This window comes from Ixodes scapularis, unplaced genomic scaffold, assembly GCF_016920785.2.
Source record: "Ixodes scapularis isolate PalLabHiFi unplaced genomic scaffold, ASM1692078v2 PGA_scaffold7__128_contigs__length_106722199, whole genome shotgun sequence".
NCBI lineage: Eukaryota > Metazoa > Arthropoda > Arachnida > Ixodida > Ixodidae > Ixodes > Ixodes scapularis.
Genome location: NW_024609882.1, coordinates 86,267,437 through 86,288,494, shown reverse-complemented (window position 1 = coordinate 86,288,494; position 21,058 = coordinate 86,267,437). Strand labels below are relative to the sequence as shown.

Here is a 21,058-nt window from a genome sequence, read left to right as displayed (position 1 = left end):
TAATTGTTTATTAAAAGTCTTTTCTCTCTCTCTCTTTGTAGTCTTTATTTTAAAGCATACAATGCTTTTTAACCCTACCTCCAATCCCAAAATTGTGTCCGTCCGTCTGTTTGTCCGTGCATATCTCGTGAAATTTACCGGGGAAATTGGTGTCACGTGACCTATACACATATTGGAAGTTCCGCGCTTCATTTGGCGAGAAATTCGATGCCACCTGACCTGACGTCACGGGACAGACAGACCACTTCAGTTCCCCCATTAAACTTGGCGGAAACTTTAACGTCAAATCAACTATACACCAATTCTGTTTCCCCGCTAAGTTTAGAGGAAAGATTGAGTTCGCATGACCAATACCCGAATTCAATTTCCCCGCTAAATTTGGCGGGAAGATTCATGTCACGTGACATGGCGTCACGTTACTTATACACCAATTCATTTTCTCTGCTAAATTGGGGGTGGGGTGTGTGGATATCTTGTAATCTGACGTCAAGTGAACTGCAGACCAATGTAGTTTCCCTGCTATAGTTATCGGAAAAATTAACGTCTCGCGACAAGATGTGACGTGACTTTTACTATACAAGAGTGTACAGTATGATCTTCTGAGTAAATTAAATTGATTACTTACAGACTTCATTTCATGCATTGTACGATGTTAAAAGCAAAGGTCGTTGCCAATTATTTTTTTAAGTTCTTCAATGTATACTTTTGTCTTTCTACAATAATAGATTGCTCTGATCTCAGCTGGTATTCTTGTTCAATGAGATATCCTTAGTTTAAACACTTGATAAATGCAGTAAAGGTATTTGCTGCGATAAAGCCTCACAAGATTATAAAAGTAAATATAATTATGTGCACTTCTGAGCAACAGTATACGCATAATTTACCATAATTCCAATCCCTGCGGTTCAAAAATTGATTGAGATAACTACATTTTTGTTTATTACGGGTCACGGAGAATGACAAGAAATAAACGATATTGCATAAAAAATACAACCAATAAAGCTGTAGGATACGACCAAATAAAGACAACGGACCTTAAAAGCCACATCCACGTGATGAAAACAGCTCAGATTCAGCTATGATTAAGCTCTAAATCTGCAGATTATCAAGTGATATCATTTCTAAAAAAATAAGACTATTTTTCGCCCAATATACAAGAAGGGCAAGAAAAATAAATTCCTTGTTTATACACAAGTTTGTATACTCTTGGTTGTTAATTATATAATGTAAAAATACATCAATAACATACTTGGGAGTGTTATCGTGAAATATAATATCACAATTGACACGCGATATGATTTCACAAAAAAAATCGGAACTTCACTTTTTCTGCAGGATTGTTTTGACTATGTATACGAAAACCTTCACTGTACAAAATATGTGTTAGCTGTTTTTGAAGATTTTACACTGGAGTTTAAAACTATAAATCACTCTATATCATCAGGTCGACTGTACAGCTTAGGGATTCAGGGAAACGTACATGCCTTGTTAGAAAATTATCTTCTTGACAGATATAAAGTAGAGCGACTAGGATTTCAATATATTAAAGCAATTAGGGTAAAACAAGGAGTACAGCAAGATACAGTTCTGGGCCCTCTACGTTTTAGTTCATATGTCAATGAGATTGCTCAGGTAAAACTAACAAGCAAACAATTCCAGTTCGCAGATGACATAGTAATTGTGTACGCCCAGGGATGGACAGTATTTCAAATACAACATTTGAAATACGTATTTCAAATACTTTGTGTATTTTGCATTTCTACTTAATTATAAATTGGGTAATCTGTTTGACGTGTGTATTTAAATACTAAAACGTGGGTATTTCAAATACAATTGTATTTAAATACAATTTTGTGGACGAAAATACATCGCTCAAATTTATTGTCACTGTCCCGAGCAGAAAGAAAACTACGCTCTGCACCAAATGCAGTGTTTCTCAATCAAGCACAAGCGTTTACTGACTTTGTGATGACGGTGCTAGTTCAGGGCAAGAATAGTGACAAAATCGACGTTCACAGGCAGACTGCCTAAATAAGTGCCTGTGACAACTTGTGGTGCTTTCCAGCCTGCTTTCCATCCATATTTTTCCCTCGACCATTCTGAATGCGCGAGTCGTCCTGATTTTCGTAAGTGGTGCGAGCTGCAACGATAAAAAAGTCTCTAGCTGGTGCTGCGCATTTTGGACGTCTCGGTTCTTTCTTGGTATATACCAAAATGTCATTGACAAAAAACAAAATCTGCTGCTTGAAGCTCTGTACTTTTTTCACCTATTACGCCCAAGTTGATTATATTATTTTGTGATTATATTTCTATTACGTAATTAGAGCCTCGCACACCAACTCCCCAGTGTGCGATGCAAAATTAAAATGAGATACTCAGAAACCCGTTGCAGGTGCCCTGAAGTCGCTGACGCAAATTTTGAGGAATGTGTTTGGAAAACTATTTGCAGGAGACCAAATACATTTGGCTGTTTGTATTATTTGTATCTTGTACTTAAATGCTTTTTTGAAAATGTAATTAGATTTGTAATTAAATACATTTTGACGAAGTATTTTGTCATTGTATTTCGATACATATTTGCATGTATTTTGCCCATCCCTGTATACGCCCATGAAAGTTATGAAGTCGCCATTGGAGAAGTAAAGAAAGGCATTCACCATATTTTTTAATGGTACTGTTAAAATCAGATCATCGTAAATATTTCCAAAACTTAAATAATGTGCTTAGAGACCCTAGAAAAATACTTTTTACTTAATTACCCATTAAAATACATCACAAAAATTGTAATAACTGTTCATCCCTAGCAGTTCAATATGCTAAAAAATGTAAAATACCTTGACATGTTAGTAAACCAAAAGCTAAAACGGTACTATCACATAGAGCAGTATGGATAAAATTTAGGACATTGGTGGCTTATATGTTTCACATCCAAGAAATGGGCCCCCATTTTGTACATAAAATGATATTATGACTCATTATGAAAATCTGTGATACAATATTGAATAACTGTTTACGAGCACAGTGCCTAAACCTCCAAATAAAAGTTGAAACTCTCCAAGAACCTATATTCAGAAGAGTTGGTTGCAAAATCAAAAAAAGAAAACGATCCAATGGATGACATACATAAAGAACTATGTGTATTTTACTTCAGTGATCAATTAAAATACGATAGAGTTACAAAATTATTTTCAAGCAGTTACCACAAAATAGGAACTCTTAAGGAAAGAAGACTAAGGCCAAATAGGAAATATTTTAAATTATTGATAAAGACAAAGTGTGGAGAGGCTACAACAAAATATTAAGTGCCAAAACGTTTTAACCAATTACCTGAATAATTGACCAATTGCCAATACCCGCATGAAATTAAAAAAAAGACATTGCAAGACGATGGATCAATAAACAAAGACATTAAAACAACTGACATTTACTAAGGAACTTTACCTACGTACGGCCGTAACCGCGGTATGAATTGTATTCACTATTAAAACAACGCATTAAGTGGATTAGTAAATAGCAGTGTGTACCTAATAGAGGCCCGTTCCACCTGTTATTGTGTATCAGTGTGTTATCCGCTTCTTTTTCTCAATCTGTTTGTTTGATTAAACTCATAATATGTGTTGAAACTAAAAAAAAAATATGGTTGCTAGTTCCCTGCCGCGTCACACGCACAAGCCTTATTGTATTATGTGGGTACAGAGAGAAGTGTATTAAAAATAAAATAATGTGTATTGTATTTAAGATGGCGTCTTGAAACCACCAATTTATTATAAAAGTTTTAATCTGATATTAAGCAGACCCGAAAATGTTTGTTATTACGTTATCTCTGCGTACACTTGAATTATTCTCGGTTTAAACGTTAAGCCTCAGTTATGCAGGCGTCAAGCTCATATTTCGGAAGTTTGAAATTGAACTGACCCAAAAATAGTGTTACTTTGTGAAGAACAACCCACTGATCGATGTCTCTTCTTTCTATGGACCGCTGCAGGTGTGGAACGACAAGAGTAGCGTGTTTCCAGATTTCTCACACCCAAAGGCCCAGGAATACTGGGCTCAGCAGTTCAAGAACTTCCATAACGTCGTTCCTTTCGACGGGGCATGGATTGTGAGTTGGCTGATTCATTCTTTTTGGAGCCACCGGAACCACTTCTTACAAAGATTACCTTGTTGGCGCAGTCATTTTTGTCCCTGGTGCACTGTAGGCGCAATCGTCGATGGTTACTACTATTAAAACTGCGAAATTTAGAGCTTTAGAAATTGTGTCAAGAGGCTCAGAGATCTTCTTTTTTGCCGTTTGATGACTGTTTTAACATTGCCAAAAAGACAAAAAAAAAGCGTTTTTGTTTTCCGAGCTTAAATGAAACCAGATAACTAACAGGAAAAAATGACGTCAAGCAACGCACTATCTGATGTGTCATTTCCCTAAAGAGGAGCTTATTTATTGGCCCTAGTTCCTTGGACTCATCCACATTTCTTCATCTTGTTAATACATGGTCAACTTTCTGGGAGAATCCGTGGGATACAAAAGCTTTGAAGGAAACATGAACATTCTTATTAAACTGCGTTTAATGATGGCCAAGCAATTACAGTGCTCGGGAACACTACGATATTTCGTCAAGAAATGCACAAATTCGCAATTTTACAAATGTAACACATAGGCTTCAATGCAAAAACATGATTAGTGCCATGGAATTAAAACTATATGCGCCCAAAATTTTAATTAAAGCCTATATATATTATTTGACTGTCATCTATATTATTCCCGGGGAACATTGCGATGTTTGCTGTTCAGTTGAAATTATCGTGTTAGTTCATGCACCGAGATTCTGTTGTCCACAAAAGTTTGGGATATGGTGTGAGAAATTGACTAGACTTTCTTCAATATAATGAATTTTGAGAATCTCGAATAGTGGAAGATAAGAGGACAAATAATCTCTCTGATCACGCCTCAGTTCAATTGAATGCAAGATTATTTGGGAGGCTATTTTTATGCGGCAATTTATTTGAACAGGCTATTTATGTTTGCGAATCATCGATTCGAAAGGTCTAAGCAGAGGGTGCAAAGAAATGCAACGCGTTGGCATGATCTTGGCAGATTACGTGAACTACAATATGTTAATAATAATCATGATTGTTAATTGCAAGGACGACTATTAAACAATAAATAAATGAGTCTGATATATGCTGTCAACGTATACCACAAGAATCGTTTTACTGAAATAGTATGGGTGCTACTTGAGATATATCATTGACGGTTGCATTACATCAGGAGAATGCATCTGTCAAATGTACATTAACTCCTTATAATTGCGGAGAAAGTGTGAACTGAATATATTAAGGCAGGAGTTAAATTGTGATGTATTTTAAGCTACTCTCCCTAACCATTGTTAATGCCCGAAGAGAAACTGCGTACTGCTATGAAGTGTAGGAATAGAGCTGGGAAAGGAACTTTTTATGTGCTCATCTGCTCGGCACAAACAATTACAAAAGCCTATAAAAAATTTTTTTTTGTTAAAAAAAAACAAAAAAAAACATGATGCGTGCAATACTTATTTTAATGATTACATTTTTATTTTGCTTTTTTTACGATTGCCCAATTGTTAGTTTTGAGGTTTCCAAATATCTCAAAGTAAAAATATAAATGCCATTTTGTAAAACATACTGCTTTAACGGAGGTTATATTGCTCCTAATTGTAGGATATGAACGAGCCGTCCAACTTCTACAACGGTCATGCGGACGGTTGTCCGACAGCGGACAGGCTCGATCATCCCCCGTACGTTCCTGGCGGAGAACCGCTCTACACCAGGACGCTCTGCATGAGCGACCGCCACCACATCGCACCTCACTACTTCGTGCACAACATATACTCACATTTTGAAGCCAAGGCAACTTACAAGTAGGTAGAGATCCTAATTACTTTTTGGGTTGCGTCTTAGGCCTTTTCCTATTTTTATGCCTTTTTCACGGGGTGTTGCCCGAAACAACCCATTCCCGTTTTAACCCGTGCCGTTTTGACCCATTCCCGAAACGACCTTCCCGTTTGAACCCGTCCCGTTTCGACTCATTCCCGAAACGACCTTCCCGTTTGAACCTGTCCCGTTTCAACCCGTTCCCGAAACGCCCTTCATATTTGAACCCATAGCCAAGACATATTTTACGTTTGAATACGTCCCGTTTGGAGCCCGTTGGTATAAAGTCCCGCACATCTCAACCTCTTCGCGAAAAGTGTCCATCGTTCTAATCCTGGTTTGCGCAGTTTTTCTGCTTAAGAATATGTCCCGAAATCATGTTAATGCAATTAATGCAAAGGTGCAGGCGAGCGATTCAGTTATGTTGTGAAATATTTTTGCTTGTAAGCGTATTCTTAAAATGCGCAATACTTTCAGACAAACTTCAACGAAATATATTTCTACTTGAACCACTTAAAATGTTTCTTTCAAGATGGTCCCCAAAATGCGTAACTACGAAATGGACTATGTACACTGCGCGACAACGTTACCATGAACACGATGTTGGCGATTTTTCGAATTTTACTTCGAAATGGTATTAGAAGGTACCACATTTTACCGCTTAGGTTAGTGGCCCACATGAGCGCTTTCAAACACATTAATAATGTTGATGGCAGTCTTCTGATTTTTTTTTTTTTTTTTAGACAAACAGCTAAAACCAACAATCGCTTACTCGCGCTAACGGTTTCGTGCTCTGTGCAATTACAGGGAGCTTTCGTAGACCGTTTTCGACGTCACGTGGCGCTCCTCCACAACCCGCTACGATACCCAGAACGCTACAGTCAAGGCCATCGGCGCGCAGGCGCAGTAGCGGCTTCTTCGTTGCGGAGGGCTTAGCGAAAGGGGAAACGCGGTCTACGAAAACTCCCTAATGAAGTGTTAGAGTAACGCAGGCAAGCACAAAGTGAGCAAAAATTTGCGTTGCCTAAGTTTTTATATCGCGACGCAATTTTCAGGTTACCCAAAACGCTTGCGTACGTTATTCTAAAACTTCCTTATAGTGAACGGGATATTTTTAAAAGTTATAAATCAGACAGGCTGACGGGGATAGGATTGCAACTTCATTTTCTTACAAGTTCAAACACAGAACTGTCGCGTTCACAGGCAAAAATCATAAACCACAAAATGCTATCGCTTTGGTTGAGGAAGTTGAGCAGGAAAATCGCGCCATCAGAAAGGCGACACTCCAATTGTGATAGTTCGCGGCGGTCACCTGGCCCGCACGGCACCACCATTTGCAAGCTGCTGCAGCGATATCCTTCTCAAGGAGCATCCCGTTTGCAGGTCGATGAAGTTGTAAATGTTCGTGTGAGCTCTCCCTGACACAGCGTTTACCTTACAGTGCCATGTCTCCGAGGTTGTTTCAGGATAGGGAGAAGTGATGTGGGGGGAGCAGGAGAACAGACACTGGACACTTGAACCTAATCAACTGTTAACGAACAATACAAACGAACCGAACGATGGCCGAAGCGGGAAGGTTGTTTCGGGAAAGGGCGAAATGGGAAAGGATGAAACGAGAAGGTCGTTTTGAGCCGGATCGAAACGGGAAGGTACAAACGGGAAGGTTGTATTGGGAATGGGTCGAAACGGGAACCACCCTTTTCACGGATGTCTACTGTAACCTATACCACACATGCTTGGAAAGCCTATGATTAGTCGATACAGATCATAGCGAATTTTGTGATTTGTAGTATATTCTTACAAATGCCTGCATGCTTGCCTTCGTGGTATGCGATGCAAACACAAATTATTTTTTTTTCACTTTAATGAAGATCGCCACTAACTGGTATGTGCGCAATATTTTCCTTTTACCTTACTTCCACGATACCATTCGTCCTTCCGATTGGTACTATTCATAAAGTTAGATTCGAAACTCCAGGTAACGCTGTTCTGCCGAAAAGTTGGTTAAAAAATATTGTCATTATAATGCTCAAAATGGTGACAATTTAAATGCCTCGTGTAGTTTTGACGACCGGCAGCAATTGCAGAATTGTGCAACCATCATGAAACAGTGCAGAATCGGAGGCTTTGGTTCCTCTTTCTTTATCTTGGAGGTGTGTTACTAAGTTTTTTGCTTTAATACCACAGTTAATATAGATTTCGCCTGGCAGAACTTCAGAAGGCGACATCGGTGAAAAGTCTCTAGTCCAATATTCTTGGCCAAGCACAGCATGACTAATTAGAGATTAAGCAGACTCTGGTATATAGAGACTAAAAAAAAAAATGTCTCCAGCTTAATTTGTTGCCCCTCCGCTGCAGAACCGCCGTACTGGAGGTAAAATAGCATAAACATATTTACGGTTATTTGATTTAGGCCAGGATTATATGCAGACGATTAGCACAGGGGTAAACGTAGTGCGCAGGGCGTTTTAGCACAAGGTAAATGCATCCCGCTCGTTTAATACGGATGAAAGGATAAGGTTCATAAGCATCGGTTTCGAAATCGTCTTAATTGACAGATACAGCAAAGGTCGCAATAAAGAAGACTAAAAAAATACATAAAATGGAACAACATGCAAACGAATTCGTACGACTCTTGCAGGATGATCAGGTTCTTACGTCCATGGAACTTAGCTTGCTAAACAGATTGGTGTGCAAGTTGCTGAAGTTTCAGTATATTCAATATTACAGTGTCTATATTGGAAAATGCAGAAATAGTCACAATTCTTCTTGCGTATGCAATCAAGTGGCCCTCGAGTAATTATGGGAACGGTGGTCCTTCTCCTCATTATTGTTCGATATTTTTGACCAATTCGTAGACACTTTTGAGTGAAATCCAAGCCACCCTGAACAAGCGTCGTGTAGAGTTCAAGGACCTGTCATATCCCTCTTAAAATTTCTCGTCGATGTGCAGCGTTTTGAATAGTGTACTTGCAATCCACCTTACAACCTGGCTACGCTGCATAAATCTCTCACGTTACTATCATTCTCGTGATTGCGTTTTTTTAAGATCACTTGCTTAAAAAGCAAGTGATCTTAGTTAAAAATTAGTAGATCTTAGTAGTTAAAAATTGACTACAATCAAAACCAGGCTTTAGGTCTGAGTCAGAGGTGCTGTTTAGAGCCTTTTTAGCGTTTGTAACTTAATATCAGCATTTTTTAATCTGCACGAGAATAATAATATTGAAAGAGATTTCCGCATTTCAGCCAGGCTGAAGGGTGGATCGCATGCACAGTATGAAAAGCGGTGACATTGACGAGAAATTGTAAAAGTAATATGTCAGGTCCTTTGCCTCCACACCGCGCTTGTTCAGGGTGACTCGAGATTGCACTCAAAACTGGGCAGCCATCGAATTGGTAAAACTTACCGATAGCTAGGTATCTGAAGCAGCACCATTCCTGTGATTCCTATAGTGAGGGCCGGCCAGGGGCGTTTAGGTTATTTGGCAGATGTTCTGTATGCCAAAGTGCACAGCCAGGTATTGGTTGACGAGATGTGTCAACTCGAATCTTAAACACATATCATATTGTTACCATATTTGATAGCGAATATATATTTAACTGATTTGTCACTAGGCGATAAGCATTGGTGGTCATGCGGATAAACTAATATTAATTTTCATGAAGTGAAGTCTTAGTGATATGTTCTAAAAAAATAGATGACCGACTGACGGTGGTAGACGTCCTGTGATGAATAGACCCTTTGCAAAACGTAAATCGCCACGACGGCAGGGAATCTTGGGAACCCTCGGTACAGATCACTGGCTTTCTCGCTGCGCCTCCGCGACTGCGTGCGTGCCCGGCAGTTACCGCCAGCAGCCGTTGCAGCCATCCGCTATCCCGTCCATCCGCCGAGTCGTACGTCGTTGACGGGGTACCGTATCAGTGGCAGCGTAAAGGCATCGCGACAGGTGAACTTATTTCAATACTTTATTCGTCGTAACTTACCTTCACGTATTGAAGTGCCACCGAATCTACTTGTTTTGCACCGCAACCGTGGCAGATTTCCACCATGTTCGACAAAGCGTTGGCGCAGCAGACGACAGAACCGGTAGAAAGGGGAGCGATGAGGAAGGAAAGGGGCAGCCGTTGGCCCGTCGCTCGCCCGACAAGGCTGCTCAAAAGTTGTTACCGTGGTAACCTGCGCCTGCTCACGTATGCCACGTGGTCACGTGTAGCGGGAGAAGGGGCGTACCGAGGACTCCCATCATTCGCCGCGTGGCGCGCTCGGGATTTAGGGATTTTTGCAAAGGGCCTAATAAATTACCAGATGCGTTCAAGGCTAAAATTGGCCTTTCTTTTTTTACCTTAGATACTTTCATTATACCTTCTTGTCGTCTGGGTTCCAAACCTATAAGCTTGTCGGAAAACCAATTGTTTATAATTGTGTCATGATTATATACTAAAAAGTTGGAACTAGACAAATATTATACATATGAAGTGTATGGTTGACGTGGTTCAAAATTAATGTTATAAGGGCAATCCTACTCAGCGACTGTAATGTGGTATTGATTCATTTGTATTGGTATTTATGTTCTCAAGAGCCTTGGCATCCATCCGACGAAAACGACCGTTCATCATCTCTCGAGCGACGTCACCGGGACAAGCCGCCTGGTCGGGACACTGGTCAGGGGACATTGCGTCTTCCTGGGAGGACATGCGACTAAGCATACCAAGTACGTAAGATGCAGCAAGTTTGGTGTGCCTGATACCGTATCGCAAGTTTGTTTACTTTATACTGGTCGCTTTGCCCAAATTTCTGCTTTTAGGGGTAGTTTGCACTCGGAAAATTAGTAGGGACAGAATTCGTTTGCAGCTACGTCTAGTTCATTTTGATAACTAACAATTAATAATGTTTTAATAGGTGTGAAACGATTATATTTTCTTTTAAAATGAGAACACACCAACGTTTTGATTTCGTTGGTTCATATTTAATATTATGTTCGGCGTCACTTCCTAACAAACGCACTCTAGAATACGCCTAGTTGTTGCAGTTAATTTGGTACCACTAGAAAGCAAATGTCATTGACACATTAGCCGATATGAGCAGCAAAGATTGAATCACGAAGCGAAAAGTGCGAACATAATAAACCAAACTCTGGGGGTTCTTAAGCTGTCTCATAGAGTAGAAGCTAGGATCTTGGGATGACGTCAGAGAGGAAGTAGCTCGACCCCAGAGGGTATCACGAGGCCCCGATAACGGTGACGTGGTGGAGACCTTTTCGCGTATATCAATTCTAGGACATTTACGTCACAACTTTTTGGATCATGTGACCGTTACCATATGCTGCGCACCTTGGTGTGTGGCGTCACTCTGAGGCTCCCGGAAATCGAGACCGAAACAAATATCGCATTAATGAATCATTATAATTGTTGGCCTTGCTCTTTTACATATCTAGGGATGACCTGCTAATTATTTTAAAAAAATAGCAGCCCGTAATTGTAAGAATTTGCGCATCTATGGACAGAGAAATCATTGCGTGGAAGCTGTCTGCTTTTTGCAGCCTTCATCTTTCAACACTCCGGATTCATTGCCAGTGATCACAGATGAACTCGCTTTTATTTCTATTATTATTTCTAGTGTGAAGTTTTACCTGACTACCCGGCTTTCAAAACTATGCGTAATATAACCATACTCTCGGATCTTCAAACTATAAATTATATTTCTCTGTTGCTGTTTGAGATTGAGTTTTTTTTTTTTTTTTTCAAAATGCTGGAGATTAGCAACAGTTCGAATTATAACGTACAGAAAAAAAAAAAAAGCCTCAATGCCTGGTTTGGAATTTGTACGAGACCATTCATTGCCTTTAAAATGTATTTTATAAGTAGGGATCTGCGTTCTCGGAAAATACCAGGAGATCAAGGAAAACCGATAAACCCCGAACGGGAACAGCCCTTATGTAAGGACAACGAAGTCTGACTGGAAGTAAGTCTTTGTCTAGATCAGTAGTTCTCAAGTGGGGGTCCGTGGACCCTTTGGGGTACGCGAAGGCATTCTAGGGATCCGCGAAGCCCAGCCTCATCAGTCAAGCCCGTAAATAAAAGTTGTAATTTCTCAGATTGTGAACAAATGTTCCAATTTTCGGGTGAGGTTTCTCGTGTATATGTCAAAGAGTGAAGTCTACTTCACATTAGCCTTTACTTATATCCATTTATCAAAGCACTATAATAATGAACCTATACATTTCCTTCCCATCACCATAAATGGGGTCCTCCATCATCTACGCCGATTCACAAGGGCTCCGCGAGATATCGATGATTGAGAACTACTGGTCTAGATCTATATTGCACCTTGTCCAGGAGCAGAGCACGCATTGACCGTTCAAGAGCTTATTCCTGCTACAGAACCACACATCTGACCGTGTGTTTTTTTGTTGTTTGTTTTTTTCTTATCGGTAAGAAAAGTTATCTTTACTTAGGTAATGTGTAATTTTTCTTCGAGGTTGGGGTATACCCGTGTCGTATTTTCCTCTTTCTAAACCCTGATAAACTTCGCTTTTACGTCTCGCACCAAATACTGATAAAAAAAACTTAAATATATAGGGGAAAAAAACCCTCTGAGGAAGCGTTTTTGATTTTTCTAATCTGAAAAAAATTACACCCCTAAGGTGCGGTTCCCAAATCACAGGTCCCCTTCGTTAAAACATGTCCTTTGCACGATTTATCATTCAGGTTGTAACTTTTAGTATTTCACTGAATTCAACTACACTCTAAATAAAGACTGTGCGTATATTTTCCTGCACAGCACTCGGAAAGCCAATCACCGCAACTCACGGAGGCAGCTCAGCGAATGACTATGCCGAAACATATGTTTAGAACAAAAAACGCACTCTGAGGTGTGACATTAAGCAATGCAAGCGTGACGTTTTGCATTGCTTAATGTCACAACTCAGACTGCGTTTTTTTGGTATCAACATATGCTTCGGCATCGTCATTCGCTGAGCTGCCTCCGTGAGTTGCCGTGATTGGCTCTCCGAGAGATGTCCGTGAAAGTATACGCTCAGACTTTTTTTTAGAGCGTACGCACCTCCGAAAAACCGTTCGCAAAATAAAAGATGCCGGAATTGTTATGCCAGGACTCCCTAAACAACATTTTGTGTAATGCCGGTGCTCCTTCTTTGCAGGTTTGAAAATGCAGATGCTCCTAGAGTAACCCACAGCTTAAGAAACGCGAGGCGTCGTCTATTATGTTCACGCCCCTTGCTTGGTAATTAAACCTGCGGACTTCCTATTTTCCTAATGTCGCAATCTCATTGGCTAAGAAGCAATATTCAGATGCCTAAATCTGAATCCCGCAATCTCTTCGGCTAAGGAGGGATAATGAAATGCACGGGACTTTCGACACCCCGCGCATCTTAAGTGTTAAGTTGCTACGCGTTCCCATGCCGTGCAGTATATCAAGGTTTTCGCGTCTACACCTTTAACAACAGACGTTCGGTGAACATTTGCACCAGCATTCGCTTCTGCCGTCACGCTTTCTGCAGACATGCTGAGCTTCGGAATGTACGGCATGCCGCTGGTGGGTGCGGACATCTGCGGCTTCAACTCCAACACCACGGTGGAATTGTGTGCACGCTGGCAGGCCCTGGGTGCCTTCTACCCCTTCTCCAGAAACCACAACACCGATGACGGCTTGGTAAGCTGCGCGCAGTTGAAAAGAAATAATCCGGAAACCTGTCTCTCCTCAGTACATGATGAGGTGCTGCACCCTACTAGGATCTGTGTTTGTTCTTTATTTTTTTGGCTAGAGCGGGTAACACAGATGAACTCGAAAGCGAGCTGCATTCCTGTTTGCGTCGTTGAAAGTGCGCTCTCGCTTACAACTGGCATGAGAAATAATTTTGGTGGTTTCTTATTCTTGACGGCCTAAATGTAAGGTAAAGGACGAGGCAAAAGAAGGTAACAAGCGCGAAGTGTAGTCCCTCGGGGACTCTAAGGGAGCGTGTCCAAAAAAAAAGTAGAGTGTTAATAGTAGGAAGGTGTTATTGGCGTATTCTGAGAGATAAATCAGATATTGAGCGATTGGCTTTCATTGGGAGATACAATTAACTGGAAAAAGCGTAGCCACGTTGGTTTACCTAAATATATTGAACTGGATACGAACAACAGGGAGTAAGCAGACGGGCAGGAAATGGTGCACTATATCATACAGTGTTTTTTTTTTATTTGTTTTTGAGTTTTTATCGGGTCACGCGATGTCCTATTTAGCGTTCGATAAAATTTGAGGATACGGGGTGGACACGCATTTTTCGTCGTTTTGTAGCTTATGAAGAGCTACGAGTCTTCGTCGCTCTTCGTCTTACAGCTACGAAGACGACTTCGTAGCTCTAAGACTACGAAGTCGTCTTAGAGCTATTTACTAGGTTGAAAATATTTTAATGCCTCTGAAGTCGATTGCGCTTCGTAGAAAAATAAAACACCTCTCAAGTTAACATAGAACGAACAACACATCGGGGATTGGACGACTTCAACCTATGGGTGTTCACAGGTTGGATGTTTGAAAATGTTCAATTTATGATTAGAAAGCAGGAATCTATAAGTTTCATATTTATCAATGTAAGCTTACTTTATTTTTTACTTCGGAAATTAAAAACAGCGCGGAAAGACGAGGACCAGACAAAGAAGCGACACGGACGTAGCGCTGTTTTTAATTTCCGAAGTATGTACCAACTCGCCCAAGCCTCAACTTTAGCTTTATTTTTTACTTTGTGGTGCATTTACTTTCCAACCGGTGTCACCCCCAAGTGAATCCCCCTCAATCGCGGCGACAGAAACAGGAATTTCCGCGATTGAGGAAAGCGAAAATATATTTAGCTTTAAAATTAAGTATACGAAATGACCCTCGACGTGACGTTTACGCTCTTAAAAATAGAGGTAATAGTATTCGCTAGGTAAAAGCTAATAACTGCTTGTCACATATGCTAGGCGGTACATACGAGAAACGCTCGTAGTAGCCGTAGCTAGTAACGATTACTAGGAAATAAGCTAGTAACGGTGCCTTAACAAGCAAGTATCTTTAACTTTATTTAGCTAAAAACTGGCACTAACTCTCACAACACCTAGTAACCGCTACCCGAACCCAGGTGGCGCTACTAAACGTCAAATTCAAAATTGTAAAGCAAAACATTACAAGAACATTCGTTGGTAGATTCTTGGGGAATGCGTTCACATGACCCTCGAAGCGCCAGGCACATCCCATTTTTGGGAAACCCTAAAGCTGTCCTATTGACTTCTCACTGTTGGCTTTCTCCTCTGCTTCATCTATTTCTTGCTGCCTCTTACTTTTGCGTTTTCCGAGGGGTGACGCATGTGGCGTTTCCCAAGTGTCATGATGACGCATTTTCTAAGAATATACAAATGGATCTTACTGTAATTACTTTCACCCATTTTTGTACTCTGCCGCTCAGAGTACGTTGAAGCCGTTGGATACGGTCATCCATATCACCATGTGGATAAAACCACATAATACAACTCGTGGAAGGATCCGTATCCATATCACTCGGGGGGGGGGGGGGGGGGGGGGGACCGCATCTACAGTTTTAATTACACACACACACATTCACAGCCCACGCACCGCTATTATACTCCGCGACAACTTTTCTTGGCAATGCAGTGGAAGGTACATACAGGCCCGCGTCCCCTCTCCCATTTTGAATGTGCGCAGGCTCTCCTCCTCCCCCATTTTCCGGGGAGAGGAGGAGAGCCCGCGCACACTCAAAATGGGAGAGGGGATGCGGGCCTGTACCGTCCACTGCATTGCCAAGAAAAGTTGTCGCGGAGTATAGGAAACCCGGCGGCGGCACAGCGGTAACTAAACATGCCCGCATACAACCGCGCCGCGGTGCACTGCCCCTTATTTCTCGCACCGCGCCAGCTAAGTGAGTGACTACGGAAAACGAAAGGGTTCGTTTTGACGAAAACCGGTTTTGTCCGTCAGTTTGTCAGCGCCGGGGATAGGAGGAGAGGTTGATGCGCGCTGGTGTCAACGCTTCGGATGAACGAGAGTGTCGTAGGCGCAACGAGGTAGAGGGGCTTAGAGCGATAAACCGGGGTTCCGGTCTGCACTCGAAAGTGACCCCCCTAAGGCGGCTGCCATTGTACGCAAATTTGACCACACGTCACATGACCAAACCAAATACGTGACGTCACAGGAAAGATGGCAGCGCCCATGCAGCGGCTGGCCCCAGCTGGGCCGGAGCTTGTCGGATGCTTTGTTGGTTGTCGTTCGTCTCGGCGAGTTGATTTCAGACGCGGAAGCCGTCATATGAGGCCGGTCGAAAGCGAGTTCAGAGTTCAGCGTGGTGTAGGTATAACGTGAAAATACGGAGGAACGGTGTGCATTTCGCTGGTGACCGTGTGCATTTCGCTGGTGACCGACCGGGATATTGCCACGGAAGAGACAATCTGACCTACGTTGCTCGGACCTCGGATTGATTCGGATACCGCTAGGATAAAATTTAAGGCGACGTTTCTGTGCTCTCGTTGACCATCGGAATCTTCGAGGTTTGCAGTGAAGCGTGTGCAATATATTTGGATACACAGTTTAGCGACGGAAATTGCATGAGTCGTGCTTGGCGGTGTGCAATCGCGGTGCAGCCTCGATCAAATGACCGAGGCTCACTTCGGTTGTGCGGCGTACCGGAAGGCTGCCTTGAAGCTGGTAGTTCCCGTGCCGCGCTGAATGATGCTGTGCTGCTTACAAATTGTTCTGGCGTAGAAGTGCACTTTCACGGAGCACAGGTGTGCGGCGCACCGAAGAGCTGCCTTCAAGCTGGTAGTTCCTGTGCCATGCTTTAGGTGATGCTGTGCTGCTTCCAAAATTGTTCCGGCGTAGACGTGCACTTTCACGGAGCACAGGTGTTGCAGTTGGTATTGATCCCGCTGGTCTGTCGCACGTTTCGTCAACACAAACGTTTCATCCACACTCGTTACGCGAATTGCAAGCTGCCCGGACATTTCATCGAGCGTGTTACGTACCCAGCTCACGCCGCTTTGTGGCAACAGTCTGCAGTGGCCCATTACCAGAAAAGTGGTCCCACATCCATTTCAGTTCAGTTCGTCCACGGCAGTCGCCAAACCCCGAAGGAGAGGATTTATTCGGACAGAATGCCACTAAAGCAATGCAGCTTCTTCAGTGGTCAGGATAGATTCTCTTCTGCGAGTTTTGTTATACTGTCACGGACCCTTGTTCCAGTCCTATCTTCTATCAATATTCACTATTCTGGGACACTGCAGGTCATGCTCAGCTGTAATTGTATGTTCAGGTGGAGGTGCTGGGCACTTTACCCATAGCCCTTCACTCTGTGTGAACCCGGCGGCTCTTCAACCGAGTTACCCGATAATGGGACACGGCTGGCGGACTATCCTGCGTCTTATACCCCTGTCGAGCCGTAAGCAAAGTCCTGACCCGAGCCTGGCAGAACAACCGCAAGACGACCGAGTACCACAAGGAGTAAGCTCGGAAATACACCACGAAGCACCTGAAATCCGAGCCAGTTGCTGCTACCAGGAAAAACCACCGGAATTCGGTCTCCTGTCAGAAAATCCGAAGCTGACTAAGCCAACAATGACAAACCTGTAGCAGCAAACCGTGTCCCCTCCCACCATTGTTTGCATGCCCGTCGCAAATCACACTCCGACGCTTTTTCACGCAAGCTGTATGAAGACGTCAAGGACTGGATTGAACAATATGACAGTGTCGCCCGCCACATTGGGTGGACAGACAACCAGCTCCTGCAGAACCTATACTTCTCGTGGAAGAAACTGCCGGCGCTGGTCTGAGAACCATGGATCCTCCTTAACGTCATGGGAAGTATGCAAGATCGAGCTGAAGCGCGCATTCGTCAGCCAACATCAACGAGAGAGAGCCGCATTCTTGATTCTGTCCAGGACACTGCCCCAATGAGAGCGCCACCGCACTCGTGGAGGATGTTTTGCGCTTGATCGAGCGCCCACGCCCACGCCGACCTTGATGCTACAGAACCTAAGAATCCCATGCCCCTCACGTGAAGGACAACACCTTCGGCAGCCTTGTCCGCAACCCCCCCAACAACAGTCGGAGTGTTCATATCACTGAGGCTTCCAACATGGAATGTGCACTGCATGCCCAAGCCTGCCACTATGAACAACTTCCCGGCGTCTCGACACTCGAGTTGTCCAGCTACTACTTCGACGCCAGCCTCCCAGGCATCCACGACATCATCCACGACGTTGTCTGGGAGGAGATCAGGAAGCTACTTCCTGCCATCAGTTGCCTGGCTTTTATTTTGATTGCCGAGATTGTTTCGGAACAAGTTTGACAGGTATTTCAACCGAGACTTCTGCGAGCGAAGCGGCATCTGACAAACCGAGGGCAACTTACACCACAATGGCACGACGACCGCCACCGGCTGCCCCTTAGTATTCAATGCCAATTCAATGAGACACTCTAACGCCGAAGCATTCCCGACATCGTGTGTAGGTCTGTGCTCAACAAAGTATACCGAGGAAAACGTAGGTGATGCGAATGTACAACCGAAAACCACTTTGCTACCACTGCATGAAGCCGACCATGTCTACCAAAGCAGCCCGTACCAATGAATTGGTCGGCGAGGGTTCGTGCCAAACGACCCTCGATTACGTCTTGAGGAGCGACCACGGGAGATTAAGGATTACCTTCGGCGACCTTTGTCCCTGACGCCGAAGGTGCTGAATCGAAGATTCTGAATCCCTGATTACCCCAAAGCTCCTCATGTCCATCACCTCAACAAGAGGTAAGCACGACAAAGCAGGTGAGCGGCGATGCAGTGACAGTGGATTTGGTGTCGGTTGTCGTCCAAGGACAATACCTAAAAATTTGCTGACACCAATTTTCTGTGTCCACTCCACCAAGCACACAATTTCCAACTTTGAGGGAGAATGCCCCTGAATGACTTGAAGGAATAGAATGGCTGGTTGCTCTCAAAAGTGAACTGCAAGCATCACCAGACTTGGATAGCAAACAAAAATTGTTGCCAGCTTTCAAGTCAATGGTACAGCAAAAGGCACAGCCACGTAAGCAATACATGCCCGAGCTTGCTACATTGATGCCGAAAACTACCAGGAAAATTTTCGGATTAGAAGCCAGCCCTGCAGCTTCAGTGCATCAGACGTCAGTGGCCGCACATGACGTACGATTACAAGACAGCATCAGTCGGTCAAAGTCCGACTGATGCTGTCTTGTAACACCGACGTGCCAGGAGCGTCATCCGACAACAAGGTCCACAGGTACTACGACTGAACGCCTGACACCAGACTGTCGCAGAAAGAACTCGTTATGGAACCATTTACTAAGAATCAATAATTATGTAATCAAGTGGAAATAAACATATTTGATACACTAACCAGATAAACATATTTCCGCTTGCCTTCATGCCTTGAGAGTCTACACACCGAGAATTGTGTCCACTGCACGCTCTGGACCTTATGAGGACACTTGCTTCTCTGACCCTTCAATATTAATTAAGGGGTCATACCAGACTGGCAGACTTCTTGCAAGGGGCTGCACCCGTTCAACCTTTCCTGAACATGTGGTGCATCCGAAAAGCAACTCCAGTGATGTGAAAATGTTATTTATTAATTTATTGCTTCCAGGGGCCTTCGTAGGCATTGCAGAGAGGATACTTAAAACTACACACATGATAATAGCATTAAAGCACACTGCTGTAACTTTTTAATTGGAAAAACAAACACACCTCTGAGCATATAGTTTAATAGTATGTGTTGATGCATTGTTATATAGCATGACACTTCCTATATGTATGACACAATAGACCCTTTGCAGAACCTTATCAAGCAACACAACCGTCACCATTTTTTTGCCGTAAAGCACACGAATGGGCCCCAGTTCACGTCGAACGCTAATGCAGCATTCAAGTCCAATAGGTGCTGAGCCGAATTCACAGGGATGGCGGACATAACATTCTTGTCGAACAAATACCCAAAGTATGAAAGCCTGAAGTAATTACAGTAGTAGCTACTGTAATTTGTTTCATTAGAATTTGGCAGACGGCAAAGACTACAGTCTCGGTGAGTCAATACACACATTGGAGAGAGGCACATGACAGCATATCACCAGAGTGCTCGTCTGCACAGATTTGTCACACACCTTCGCTCCGTCTCTCTGATTGGCTCGAGGGGGCTGTGGCGGTTGGCCTTTTCCAAGTTACGGTGATGCGAAGTATAGACAGCCCACACTTTTAAAAAGAGTCTATTGAAGAGACCGAAAGGAATGGTAGTCAACATTTTTCAACAAGACTGCTCTCCAGGCAAGGGATGAACACAAATATGAATAATCTTATCCAGGTAATTAGAACAATTAAATAATTGACCGACTAATACAATGCACTCTTGATGGAAAAGAGTATAGCTGCAATAAATCCTACAAAACATAAAAAATACGCAGTTAATCTATGCATGCACCAAAACAGTTGTTCTTATAGCAAGTCGAATAGCTTTGAAGCAGGTGCCTGCAAGGATTTTTTCTTCCCCATACCCAATAAAACGCCAACCTCGTAGCTGAAAATAAGGGTGCACCTCGCACTCACACATACACAAAAAAAAAAAGGAAGAAAAGCGATCGAACGTAGAATCGTGGATTAGCACAAAAGGTTAAAATCGCAGGAGCTTCCTCGCTAAACGTTGCTATGGTTGTTCGGTGACGGAGGCCTAAGGGAAGTTTAACAACTTCCCTTAGGCCCTAAAGCGTAGATTCTCAGATATTTCAACGTTCAAACAAAGCTAAGAGAATGCGAAAATTTCATGTTAAAAACACTCAAAGTTCTATCGATCCTCGGACACATCCCGGAATCCGAGCACCGGTACGGCGATGCAGAGCTGATCCTGTCTCACAGGTGTTAATATCCAGATGATCCACAGCGATCTTGCGCAAAAACGGTATAAAGTCTCATTCCTTCATATTTTCACATTACACCTGCGTCAGCGAGCACGAAGAAGCCCGAAGTCGTCGGAAAGCAGCTGCACATCACGGCTACCGTGCACCGAACAAACTCGCATCCGCCAGCTCTGGGCGCTGCCATCTTACCCGTGACGTCACGGCTCTTGGAAGGTCACGTGACGAGTGGTCACATTTGCG

The 21,058-nt window shown here is 43.0% G+C and overlaps 1 protein-coding gene across 1 annotated transcript in view; it reads left to right on the top strand.

Annotated features, from left to right (window-relative positions):
* The window catches only part of LOC121833185 (lysosomal alpha-glucosidase-like), a 56,350-nt gene that overhangs the window by 12,869 nt on the left and 22,423 nt on the right, over positions 1 to 21,058 (top strand). The window contains exons 6-9 of the mRNA XM_042286300.1: positions 3,986 to 4,102; positions 5,695 to 5,894; positions 10,489 to 10,622; positions 13,431 to 13,582. Coding sequence (XP_042142234.1) covers positions 3,986 to 4,102; positions 5,695 to 5,894; positions 10,489 to 10,622; positions 13,431 to 13,582 — 603 coding nt within the window. The remainder of the gene's footprint in view (positions 1 to 3,985; positions 4,103 to 5,694; positions 5,895 to 10,488; positions 10,623 to 13,430; positions 13,583 to 21,058) is intronic.